Source organism: Podarcis bocagei, assembly GCF_964188305.1.
Source record: "Podarcis bocagei genome assembly, chromosome: 3".
In the NCBI taxonomy this organism is placed as follows: Eukaryota; Metazoa; Chordata; class Lepidosauria; order Squamata; family Lacertidae; genus Podarcis; species Podarcis bocagei.
In genome coordinates this window covers 94,426,009-94,439,422 of record NC_138127.1, presented here as the reverse complement: position 1 = coordinate 94,439,422, position 13,414 = coordinate 94,426,009, and the positions used below count along the sequence as shown (strand labels likewise).

Here is a 13,414-nt window from a genome sequence, read left to right as displayed (position 1 = left end):
TATGAACCTTCCAGGACCCTGAGATCATCTTCTGAGGCCCTCCTTCGTGTGCCTCCTCGAGAGGTCCGGAGGGTGGCAACACGAGAACGGGGCCTTCTCTGCAGTGGCTCCCCATCTGTGGAAAGCTCTCCCCAGGGACGTTAGCCTGGTGCCTTCATTATACACCATTAGACACCAGGCAAAAACACTCCTTTTTAACCAGGCATTTGGTTGACCTGTACCCTTTTAAAATGTGGCTCTTTTGGGAGGGGTGTTATTGAGTTATTGTTCCTATTTTGATTTTATATGTTGTGATCTTTTCAGTGAACCACCCTGAGACCTCCGGGTATAGGGCAGTATATAAATTCAATTAAAAAAATGATAACAGTTTAGAAGCATAGCTGTCAACGTTTCCCTTTTTTTAAGGGAAATTCCCTTATTCCAAATAGGATTCCTGGCAAGAAAAGGGAAAAGTTGACAGCTATGTTCAGAAGAGCCACGGGTCACATAGGTCATGCATACCTATTAAAAAAAACAAAAACAAAGGAAAACACACACACATGCTTAAAATGCATGTTATACAGCTACACTTTCTGGGAATGTGGGATTAATCATAACACCTCAGGTAACAAATCTTACAAGTCTTGAAGGGATAAGATATTAAAAACAACAGAGGTAACTGTTTTAGCTGTCTGGGGGAGAAACGTGATACATTATTCTTTTAATACGCACTGGATAAAAGAGCTGTGGGTTGAAATTACAGACCACGACACCTGCAGCTGAAACATTTGGGGAAATATCTGTAGCCCTTGAAGAAGCTGCCTGGGAATCTTTGTATCTGGAGGTTATCCAGAAGAAACTGGACAGGTTTGTCAAGAGATGCTTTTGATACTGGATATCGTACCGCCCACGGCACGGGGCGTGGATTAGGTTTCTCTTGAAGAGTTCTAGAGCTGGCATGTATCTTAACGCTTACTCCTTCTTAGAAAATGCACACAGCTGGGAACATTTCTTACCGTTTTGGCCTGCCACCGGAAAGTGCTGGTGTCCAAGAAGGAGTTCCTCATCTTTTTGTATGGTGTCTTAAAAGAAAGGAAAAGGTACACATTATGACAGAAGGAGTTCTTCAAAGATTTCATATAGCAGAAGGGAAAAGGCAGAGAGGACCTTGTGTACCACAATTTGTTTTAAGATGTTTTCATTGCTGTCTTTTAAATTGTTGTGACCCCCTCTAGGACCTTAGGGTCAAGGGTGGGTAATAAATCAAATCATCAGCAACAGCAACAGCAACAACTTGCCCTTCTGGTGCAAGAGAGAAGAATGGATGCAAGGACCTTTGCGCCAGAATGATGCGTATATAACATCAGAGCAGTGTATCAGGATACTCAGTAGAGGCCCCCCCCAAAAAACCCCTTTGAATCATACAAGCACACTAGGGCACACCGCTGATATGGGGAGAAAAGGGTACATAGCATGAAAAGGGCTGAAAATTTTAAAAGGCGACTTTCCCCATGCTAATAGGACCTGGATACAACACTGTGGACATAAATACCAATAAATTCCTCTATTCTGCCTCTCAGCATTGGGGGTGGAGTGGGGGGAACAGAAGGGTCTTCTTCCTAAACCCCTTGTGACTAACAGACACCACTGCATTTAACCTACAGTGGACGCTCGGGTTTTGTTTTGTTTTTAATTTAATCTTCATACCCCGCCCATCTGGCTGGGTTTCCCCAGCCACTCTGGGCAGCTTCCAACAAAGACTAAAAATACATTAAAATGTCACACATTAAAAACTCCCCTGAACAGGGCTGCCTTCAGATGTCTTCTAAATGTTAGGTAGTTATTTATCTCTTTGACATCTGATGGGAGGGCATTCCACAGGGCGGGCACCACTACCGAGAAGGCCCTCTGCCTGGTTCCCTGTAGCTTTGCTTCTCGCAATGAGGGAACCGCCAGAAGACCCTCAGCGCTGGACCTCAGCATCCGGGCAGAACGATGGGGGTGGAGACGCTCCTTCAGGTATACTGGACCGAGGCCGTTTAGGGCTTTAAAGGTCAACACCAACACTTTGAATTGTGCTCGGAAACGTACTGGGAGCCAATGTAGGTCTTTCAAGATGGTGTTATGTGGTCTCAGTGGCCACCCCCAGTCACCAGTCTAGCTGCCGGATTCTGGATTAGTTGTAGTTTCCGGGTCACCTTCAAAGGTAGCCCCACATAGAGTGCATTGCAGTAGTCCAAGAGGGAGATAACTAGAGCATGGGTTGCGAACGTGATCCGTGTAGGATGCATGTTCGCAACCTGCAGCGTCCGTAACCCGCAGTGGAGCGTCTGCGCACATGCAGGTTGCAATTCGGCGCTTCTGCACATGCGCGGCCACCAAAACCCAGAAGTAACGTGTTCTGGTACTTCCGGGTTTTGGCGGTCTGTAACCCAAAAAAAGTGAGAGCTGGACCATAAAGAAGGCTGATCGCCGAAGAATTGATGCTTTTGAATTATGGTGCTGGAGGAGACTCTTGAGAGTCCCATGGACTGCAAGAAGATCAAACCTATCCATCCTTAAGGAAATCTGCCCTGAGTGCTCACTGGAAGGACAGATCCTGAAGCTGAGGCTCCAATACTTTGGCCACCTCATGAGAAGAGAAGACTCCCTGGGAAAGACCCTGATGTTAGGAAAGATGGAGGGCACAAGGAGAAGGGGACGACAGAGGACGAGATGGTTGGACAGTGTTCTCGAAGCTACCAGCATGAGTTTGGCCAAACTGCGGGAGGCAGTGGAAGACAGGAGTGCCTGGCGTGCTCTGGTCCAGGGGGTCACGAAGAGTCGGACAGGACTAAACGACTAAACAACAACAACCCAAAAAAACACAACCTGAAGCATCTGTAACCCGAGGTATGACTGTATTTGATTTAACCCGATTTGACGTTCTAAATGCAACTTGCAATACGCACCCAGAATTCTGGCTTTTACGTTTTCAGGCAGCAGCCTTTCTCCACGTCTGCTGGCCTTCATTTGACACCAGGCTAGACTATGCTTGCTTTCGTGCAGCTGGGAACGCAGTTTCTCCACCTCCATTTGCAGCTCATCGTTCTTGTCGCGCAGCTCCTGAAAGGGAAGAACCCGGAAGCTCAAAATGTGGAACAGCCTCCCTCGGATCTACCTCGTTGGGCGCACAGCAACCATTCCTCGACAGAATAGCCAGGTGTGCTTGCAAATAACTCTCACGGAAATGCTGTAAGACAGTCTTTAAAAAACACAAGACACTGAAACCTAAGAAAAGCATGCTGGATCAGGCCCGTGGTCCATCTAGCCCAGTGGCTCTCTAACTTCTTTCTTGGGGCCGCACTTTCAGGAAAAGAATTTGGTCGCTCCATGCCACGTTTTTTATTGACAAGGAATACAAAAAGAAGAAACTCCTAGCAGTGCTTGATTTTTAGCACAGAACAAATTGCTGCACAGTATCATACAGTTAAAAGGGTGGTGCTGTGGGTTAAATCACAGAGTCTAGGACTTGCTGACCAGAAGATCAGCGGTTTGAATCCCCGCAATGGGGTGAGCTCCCGTTGCTTGCTCCCTGCTCCTGCCAACCTAGCAGTTTGAAAGCACAAAAGTGCAAGTAGATAAATAGGTACCACTCCGGCGGGAAGGTAAACGGCGTTTCCGTGTGCTGCTCTGGTTCACCAGAAGCAGCTTAGTCATGCTGGCCACATGACCTGGAAGCTGTACGCCGGCTCCCTTGGCCAGTAAAGCGGAATGAGTGCCGCAACCCCAGAGTCCGGCACGACTAGACCTAACGGTCAGGGGTCCCTTTACCTTTACTTTATCATACAGTTAAAGTAAAACCAATCAAACAAAAGTGAAAGGACAGAGGGAAGCAGAAATAGGCTCCAGCAGAGCCCCTTGAGCATATTCTTCATGCAGATAATTCAAAATACAGACTCCCAATGTCTGAGTGTATATTTGCTTTGTGATGCTTTCTTAAAGGTAGCTGCTTCAGATGCTGCAAGAGCACTGAACCCTTTTCAGCAAATTCATAATTTTTTGTAGTACAGCTGTTCTCCCTCACTGGATCATCACCTTGTCGCGGTGTGTGGGCTTGAACGTTCCTGGGATCCTTGTGAGCTGCTGAACTGAAGGACTTGCTCAAAAACAAAAGCCTACCACTCAGTTCTGAAAGACACCTGAGTTTTCTGGAGCCACCGTGAAGTCTGTGAGGGAGGGAGAATTGGGAGCTACGGACAGAACTGAATTTAAAAAGATCTGCACTTCTCATTTCCTTAGCTGACAAGGTACACGAACGATAAAACTTTACAGGTGCAGAAGTGACTAGAGGGGGACAGGACTGAAGCCTACACAACACAAAGGAGGTAAAAAGCGAGTCGCGATATAGAAGTCCACGGAAATGGGGACTCAAGCATTTCCGAAAACAAAAAACCTTGTAACACGCAAGATCTCAGGCTGCAACAAGATATCATGCAGGTTTGCTAAAGAACAGTATACCGCTACAAACAAGTGGATCGTGCACACACCTGAGGAGGGGAAAGTGCTCACCTTCACTCTCTATCAGGATGTAGCAGCAGCAAATGTCGAGAGTTTGGGGAGAAACAGGGAGAACTGAATTGGTAGCAGAACACATGAAATAACTCTAGTGCAACAGCAGTAGTTCTACCTGCACTGTCGGAAGCGACAGATATTACGTTGTGATTTCCTTCTGGCAAGAAGCAGAGCTGGAGCAAAAACGGCAATAGTCACATGCTCCAAGTTAACTCTACAACCATTTGGTAAGGTGCCCCCAATTTTTATTCTAATAAAATATAGCTACCCTATGGTTAGGATCTCACTGTTCTGGTCTACGAGTGCAGCTCTCCATAGGCTCTGTAATTAATGAGAATACATTTAAAGCGGTATCATACCACTTTAAACAGCCATGGCTTTCCCCAAAGGATCCTGAGAGCTGTAGTTTGCTAAGGGTGATGAGAGTTGTTAGGAAACCCCTATCCCCCCCCCCAACAACAATTCCCAGAGTTCCCTAGAAAGAGGAATTGACTGCTAAACCACTCTGAGAATTGTAACTCTGTGAGGGGAAAAGGAGTTTCCAATAATTATCAGCACTAGTAACAAGCTAGAGTTCCCACAATTCTTTGGGCATAGCCAAACTGTTGCTTTTTAAAAAAAGTAACAGCAAACCATGGTTTACCGCTAACCAGGAAGTAACTAGCTAAATCTGCACAAGGGAAGGAGTGCTTGAGGCTTGATCACATAACGTCAAACTATGGTTTGGCACTACGTCTGAACTTACCCTCTGTGTTGAACCTTGGTGTTTAACTGCTATTCTAAAATGTGCCATTGAGGAAATGATGTAGGCGCTTATCAAAAGATTGCTGATCTTTTAAAGAAAAGAGGCACGAAGCCCTAATTATTATGAGACTTGAATGAAGGCTGTTCTCTCAGCACTCGGATGGGTCCTCCCTGCACGACACCATTTATAACACGTACAGGCCACCTACCCGGCACTGCAGCTCATATTCCTGAATGATTTTGGCAAAGCGTTCTTCTTGATCAAAGAGCTCTGTGCTGTGTGGATCCAGCAACCCCAGCTAAAGCAAGCAAAGAGGTTTATTTTAAAAGTATTAGTGGTGAAATTACTATATTCATTCATTCATTCATTCCAAGAAATTTATACACCCCTTGATTGGAAAAACAAACCCTCAAGCAGTTTACAATTAGCTGGTGGGAGCCAATTTTTCAGCAGCGGAAGGCTAGATTTATAGCTTGACCTTAAATACATTTAATTTGGAAGCTCTGTCAACTTCAAGAAAACGTGCTTTTTAATACATGCACTTATCCCTGTGATTAGGAACCAAATAAGGCCACAATAGAAAGCCAACCGAAAGAGGTCAAAATCCTACAACAGAGATAAATATGAATTTTATTGGCTTTCAATAAAGAGGAAAGCATTTTCATCAATCCGAAGCTACCTTGTCTTTCAACATGAAGTCGAGATCCTTCTGAAGATTTAGTACTTGCTTTTCAGATTCAGACAACTTTTGAACCACTTCAACAAGTTCACTTTGTAAGCGACTATTCTCCTTTTAAAAAAAACAAAAATATGAAAAAAATGAAATCGAAAGTGCACATTTACGCTCATTAAACATGACACTGGGGTACCTTTTTGCGATTCCTGAGCAAGATACCAACATGTAGGATACAAAAAGGCTAGCGCTCAGAAGCAATCCTGAAAAAACTAGCTCCACCCAACAAGGTGCCCCAATCCTAAAGGGATCATTTTGGGGGGCTGGAAGGGAAAGTAAGTTTCCACCAGCCCTGATAGGTGGATGGCTCTCTTTGAAAAGTGGGTTAAATTCATTTAACAACAAAATACAACTCTCTAGTCCTCATGGCTGCAGATTAAAGTGTAACAGTAATGCCTGGTGAAGTCTCCATAAGTCAAGAGACGAAAGCATATTTTCACTTAATATGTACTGTTTGCAGAATTCAGCCTCCTTTCAGACAGGATTTTTACTTTATTCTTATTTTCAAGCTCAGAATATGCAGTCTTGCTGTAGGCTGCACTGGTCATCCTGAAGATAACAGATGCTCCGAATCTTTACCTTGATCACTAAGCTCAGCTTCTGCCTCAGGCTAGATTCTTCCTCTTGAAGAGATCTGATGTCTGCTTCTAACTTGGTTTTCTGGTGGTTCCCTTGTTGCAAGAGCCGCTCCTTCTCCATCTCCGCTTCAGACTTCATAACACTGAGTTTCCCTCTGTAGTCTTGCTCAAGGTCTCTGCAAGATACAAGCACTGTTACTGGTATGTGCAAGTATTTTCCATGTGAAAATAAAAACAGAATGGTCCACAAGAGAAATGACTAGTGAGACTAAGGAGTTGGCCTCTCTACAGCCACAATTTTGTGAGCATTGGCTGCATAGCTTATGCTGTGCTGTTTCACTGGATGGCAAGTTGGGTCTGCTCTTCACACTCCTCCTTGTGTATAAACCCCATCAGATAAGGACACCAAAAAGCTGGCTCACGTACTTCATTTTACTCTCATTGTGGTGCTCCAACGCACTATTGTGATCATCCACCTCCTCAAAAAGCTGCAGCTTCCGCTTTTCCACCTTCTCCAATTCAACTCGCGCTTTGTCTCTCTCAGTGGATATTTGCTCTACCTGAGCTCTGCAAAGACAGTGAAGGTGCTGTTAGGTATGCATCCGAAATGATGAAGAAGCATCTTTCTGTTCAGTTTCAATCCTACCATTTCCCATGGTATTAGTGCAAAAGAACATCAGATTATTATTATTTAATCCAATTAAAGACTGCATGTATCTGTTATCTTCCTATATACATAAAACAGTAAGGCTGTCGCCACGCTGTGGTTTGGGTAGCTACCAAAAGTTGGCCACACCAACTCCTGTGTGACAACAGAACAGCAGGCGAGTGGTGAGAAAACAGCACTGGGTGGCAGACAGCGCAGACAAGCTGTTTAACAGAGGGAGGGAAGGTGCTTCAGAGAGCAGTTTGGACAAACTGCTCTCTGAAGTGCTCCCCACTCTTTTAAAAGGGTTGGGAGTTGGGGTAGGTTTGGGCAAACTGTGAAGCAATAGGTGAAGGGGTGGGTGAGGTGTAAAGGGAAAAGGGGTTGGCCAGGAATGGGGCCTCCACCCAAAACAGCCGAAGAACAAGTTACTCTAGATGGCGAAGTTCGTGTCTGTAAGAAGCAAAAGCTGCCTGTTGAAGTCCGCTCTTGGGAACTGTTATCTCCTCATCAAGGGCTGCAGACAGCTCCAAGAGGTTAACTCTCTCCTCCATGTTGAAATCCAGACTCTGTTGAAACACACACAGAGAGAGCTTCTCAAAATCAAGGGAAATGTAAGTCAAGAGGTTCTAAAATTACTGCTATCGATATTTATTCAATGCCAGTGTGCTAGGCTCTGTATACAGAACAATTGAAAGAAGGGGGCTTTAAAAAGGCCGATAGCAGGAGGTGCAGAAAGCGTGAGGCTATGGTGTTCCAGAAAAGGCTTGGCAGAAGTGGGATTTAGAGGGGGGCTGCCTTAATAGAGAGGACAAAGCTGTTTCAGCAGGGATAGTCAACATGGTGTCCTCCAGTTGTCTTGAACTACAATTCCCATCATCCCTGTGTTGACCATGCTAGCTAGGGGCTGATGGGATTTGTAGTTGAAAACATTTTGAAGGCACCATGTTGGCTATCCTTTCATCTAAGCCAGTGTTTCCCAAATTTAGGTCTCCAGATGTTTTTGGACTAGAACTTCCATCATCCCTGACCACTGGTCTTGATAGCTAGGGATAGTGGGAGTTCAAAAACCGCTGGAGACCCAAGTTTGGGAAACACCGATTTAAGCCATCAGAAGAACCTTGGGCAGAAGGAGGAGAAAAAGGGTCAACAACAGATGGGTTAATGCAGCGTGGAGCAAAGAAAACAAGAAGGGGAAGAATTTCAATTCCCAAAGTTCTTTGTAGGGTGCCACTATTGTACTACTTTCTGAGTAGCTTAAAATGTGTCACATGGCTGCTAATTAATATGAAGGTGCTGCAATTCATCATTGGGATCTTTAGTGGGAAAGAGGGATGCGGGGGTGGGGGCGAGAGAGAAGGGGGGAAATGCTTTTTCTTGGGATGAAAGGAAAACCAAAGCCTTCGTAATCTGTAAGGAGCAGCTAGAAACCTTAAGGATCTCCTTGCAGTTTTCAACCCCTTCCTGGGCCCAGATGGAGACAACTTGCTCAGGCCTTGCAAAGCCACTGCCGTCATCGATGCTGGAGAAAAGATTCAAGGCCACGGAGCCAGATAAGAAGGATGGAGTTGTGCTTCTGTGCCCACCGTCTTTGAAAATCTGGGGGCGGATTGGGGAGGGAAGCGATGGGGGGAGGAAAGGAAGGAAAAGTCTGTTTAGACAAACAGTGTAGCAATCAAGTGAGACCTGAAAGGCAACATGTTTTTACCAATGAAGAACATCCTTACGCATCTATAAATAAAGGAAGTTGGTTGTTCGCAGCTACCAGGGTTTGCATTTTAATATCAGTTGTGATCGTATGTAAAAACAAATGCCTTCAAAAAGCTTGTCCAAAGGTGAGCAGAAGGAGGCACTGTAAAAGCTTGCCTAAATTTAAATCAGTTCTCTAATCCTCCACCTAAACAGAATTAGCTTGTTTCAAGCTGGGAAGACCAGAAGGATTACCTAGTAGCCAGATGCATGCAGCCCATCTGAACTCTGTAAACAGTACACTATTTATTTATTTATTTTGAACCACCATTGGAAAGCTGCTTATTCTCCAGTGTGAATTATTACTCTGGGTTACATCCGCACGGGTACTTAGGATTTTCTGCACCAACTGCTTTAACTAGGGTGTGTTCATAGCTCCTACTGGATGGGATTACTCTGTATCTGAGCTTTATCTCGGGTAAGCAACTCTCTCATTAAACAGGCACTAGGCCATATTGCAGGGACGCGGGTGGCGCTGTGGGTTAAACCACAGAGCCTAGGGCTTGCCGATCAGAAGGTTGGCGGTTCGAATCCCCGCAACAGGGTGAGCTCCCGTTGCTCGGTCCCTGCTCCTGCCAACCTAGCAGTTCAAAAGCACGTCAAAGTGTAAGTAGATAAATAGGAACCGCTCCAGCGGGAAGGTAAACGGCGTTTCCATGCGCTGCTCTGGTTCACCAGAAGCAACTTAGTCATGCTGGCCACATGACCCGGAAGCTGTACGCCGGCTCCCTCGGCCAATAAAGCGAGATGAGCGCCGCAACCCCAGAGTCGGCCACGACTAGACCTAATGGTCAGGGGTCCCTTTACCTTTACCTTTTAGGCTAGAAAAGGCAACTCGGAGATCCCACACAACACTCCAATACTTCAGACTGAATTAGTAAGATGAAGTCTGCTAAATTCTGCCTTTGCTTTGCTTTCCAGGGATCATAAAAAGTAGAGTAAATGAAACCAGCCCTTGGCATCTGAATCTTTCAGGTCACCTTTTACATTTGAAGGTCAGTTCAAGACATTCTAGCCTAGTTCTCATATGCAGCAGTAAACCACGGTTGCCCATTATGTGCACGGGGATGAGGAAATGGGAAACTTCCATTTCTGGTTTGCAACTAACCATGGTCACTCACAACATTTGAACTTTGGAAACTGTTGTTTATTTAAACCACTGCTAGTGATAACAATTCAGGAGGCAGCAATGGTTTCAGAATGTGGCTTGCTTTAGAAAGTCACATTTCCCCAAATTTGGAGGTCACTGAGAACTTTAAAACAGAAAGCAGGTGGTTCCAGTCTTCTCCCCTAGCATGTGAAAAAGCATGTCACAGCTTAGTTACCGGTACATAGCATGAAAATATGGCTTCCCATGTGTCATAACACAGCTCTGAATGAAAAGGCAACTGCTGGAGGTCCTCTGAATGGTTTCAGATTTTGAGTCTTAAAACTATGTTTCTGAAGGAAGTCTCTCTCTCAGAAATTATGCTTTGACAGTTACCTGGTGGGATGGTGATCTCTGACATCTTAGTTTGAGAGGTGTGGAAGAAATAGGGCAAAGAATGGGGCTGTGGTTGAACAGGCCAAGCTGGAATTCCTTTAAGCTTACTCTGCCATCTCCATCACTATCCAACTGGTTAAACAAATCTTCAAGATCCTGAATAAAACATTTTAAAAAAGCAATCTATCACAAAATATCAGACATTATATTTAGAAAAAAAAAATACTTGAGGAATTGGACCATTTTATGCTGTCCAAAAAGTGATATTTTATAACAATTTTAACGAACAAATGCTCTTGGAAGCACAACGGTTTCCCCTAAAACAGTCATTTTACTGCGTAGTCATTAAGAGGAATAAATTGCCTTTTGGAAGGTGAACCTAGTACCAGGAAGAAACACACAACACAAATACTCCAAATAATGCCCCCCACATCAAAATACATTGATTTGTTCCAACAGTACCAATAGGCAGCCTAGCAAAGCAACTCACCGGGTTGTGACCAAAATTTAATAAAGTCTACCCAACCTTAAAGACTTGGAGAAGGCACATTATTGTTAGTGCTTTCAAGTTCTTTGCAGTTAGTGGGCAACTGCGGCAGCACTATTGCCCTGGCATCTCTTCTGCTTCTTTGAGGACTGCAACAAAAAGCTGCAGCACCACCTTGGTGATCTTTCTGGCCAGAAAAAAAGGAGTGTGGTACTACAACATCTACAAAAATGGGGAAATGCCAGTATGGTACAGTAATTAATAGTGTCGGACTAGGACTGAGAAGACCCACTTGGTCAAGAAGCTCTGGGAATAATATCTATATCTATATCTATATCTATATCTATATCTATATCTATATCTATATCTATCTTCAATACTTGGCCAAACGATTTCCAACAGCTGAATTTACCCCACCTCTTTTTCCATCTCTTTGAGTCCAATGTTCTTACAAACAGTAGCCAGCTCTTGTTTGTTAAGGTGCCCGTTCTTTCCAACGCCAAGATCTTCCCAGATATCCCGAACCTGATTCTCAGTCATGCCAAAACACGAGGGGGAGACCTTTCTGGGGCTATCATAGAGGTCACCATGCCAGGTACACCTTCGCCCTGTAAATATAAAGAAATTCCACTAAGCAAGAAGAGCAGCATTTTATCTTTAAATTATTCCGTCAGTCATAGCAAAGACTGCTCTTTCCACAAGCCTTCAGCCATTTAACAGAGAATCCCACTCTCCTCTGTAGACTTAATTTTTCAAAATTGCTTCCTCCAATATTTGCCCTGTGTACAAGACTCCAATGCTCTGCGAACCTTCAAGTACAAAATATACAAATGATTTTGCATTGTTTACAACGTAAGTAGGGTTTCCACTGTAGATGGAAGTATATAACACAATGAAATAAAATGGGATTTCCCCAGGAATGCATGAAAGCATTCTCAGAAGAATATTGACCTGTCTGCTTCATCAGTCTCCCTTATCCTCTAATTGCATCTTTCCAAACAACGTAAGCATGGCATAGTGGTCAGAATGTTGGGCTGGGACCTGTTAGAGCAGGGTTCAAATCCCTATTTAGCCGCAGAGTTTACTGGGTGGCTTTGGGCCAGTCATTGCCACTCAGCTGAACCTACCTCACAGGGTGGTTGTGAGGATAAAACTGGGAAGGAGGAGAACCATGTATTGCTCGTTGGAGTAAAGGTGGGATTTAAATAAACGAGCAATAGTTTTCATTGCTAAACGTTAGCCCCATAATAAATCTGAGGGAAGAAAAGTTTAGGGCGATTGTTTTAACAACTAGTGAAAAAAGAATACTGATGTGCTGAAGTTATCAAGTTGTCTTTTAGCAAGTTGGACCACTGGTCCACTTCACCCAGTACTGAACTGGGAGACGGACTTTGCACGCAGAAGGTCCTGGGTTCCATTCCAGCATCTCCAAGTAGGACTGGAAATAATCTCCTTCCTCAAACCCCAGAGAGCCACCTGCCAGTCAGTGTAGACAATACTGAGCTAAGATGGACCAAAGGTCTGACTTGGGATAAAGCAGCTTCTTATGCCTACTCTGACAGGCAGTGGCTCTCCAAGGTCTCAGAAAAAGGTTGTTTTCCACCACTTGCTTCCTGTTACATTTAACTGGAAATATCAGGGACCTTCTACCTGTAAAAAATGGATTTTGTTACTGAACTATCACCCTGTCCTTAAAGTCACTGATTGAAATCAGATGACCAGAGAGTTAAAGAAGGAAAGTTTCCATCCTCAGTATTGCTTTTTCTCCTTTCCTTCTTTCAAAAGGAGAGAACCCGTTCTAATTGTTTTAAACATGCATTTTGAGTTTAGGTTTCTCCTACCTTGACCCTCAAACATCTCATGCTGTTGTTCTTTTGTGCTTTCGGCCTCTTCGTCTGATTTAAGGCTCTGAAAATAAGAGAAGGATTCACTGTTTCATGCAAGCTAAAGAGCTGAGCTTTTTTTTTAAAAAAAAAAGATTATCATGAGTCTTGTGGAGGTGTCCTGGAGGGGATGGTCAGATTCTGAGGAAGAATGGGAGGAGCTCAGGGAGGTGACCAGAACGACCCTGGGGAGGATCCGAGTGGAATAAAGCAGGCGGAATCAGGATCCCAAGAAGTATCTGCACCCGGGGAAGAGATCAGTCGTCTGAAGAATGGACAGCTAGATCCAGGAGAGGGTTGAAGCAGATTGGCAGAGGGGTGTTCTGCTCCTGCAATACTGCATACACCTAGTCAGACACCTCCTACTAAGTGACTTCTCCTGCCACAAAGGGGCTCCCTCCAGAGAGACAGGCAACTGAGAGCATGTTGGATGCTGAGATGGCCCCAACCCCACTTGTCTCTGAGATGCACTGGTTCTCTCCAGCCTTATCCTAAGTAACTTCAGCTTCCTGGATGCTGGCTTTGGATACAGAAACTATGGGAATGTTCAGGGTGGCAGGAGAGGATATATTGTTTT

At 44.6% G+C, this 13,414-nt stretch overlaps 1 protein-coding gene across 3 annotated transcripts in view; it reads right to left on the bottom strand.

Annotated features, from left to right (window-relative positions):
- Positions 1-13,414, bottom strand: part of NINL (ninein like) — a 58,552-nt gene that overhangs the window by 20,966 nt on the left and 24,172 nt on the right. For all 3 annotated transcript variants that reach the window (XM_081188420.1, XM_081188422.1, XM_081188421.1), the window contains exons 5-15: positions 12,796-12,862; positions 11,372-11,562; positions 10,468-10,623; positions 8,667-8,834; positions 7,668-7,804; positions 7,016-7,156; positions 6,591-6,765; positions 5,958-6,068; positions 5,487-5,576; positions 2,931-3,084; positions 996-1,061 (exon numbers count right to left, since the gene is read on the bottom strand). In XM_081188420.1, coding sequence (XP_081044546.1) covers positions 996-1,061; positions 2,931-3,084; positions 5,487-5,576; positions 5,958-6,068; positions 6,591-6,765; positions 7,016-7,156; positions 7,668-7,804; positions 8,667-8,834; positions 10,468-10,623; positions 11,372-11,562; positions 12,796-12,862 — 1,456 coding nt within the window. The remainder of the gene's footprint in view (positions 1-995; positions 1,062-2,930; positions 3,085-5,486; positions 5,577-5,957; positions 6,069-6,590; positions 6,766-7,015; positions 7,157-7,667; positions 7,805-8,666; positions 8,835-10,467; positions 10,624-11,371; positions 11,563-12,795; positions 12,863-13,414) is intronic.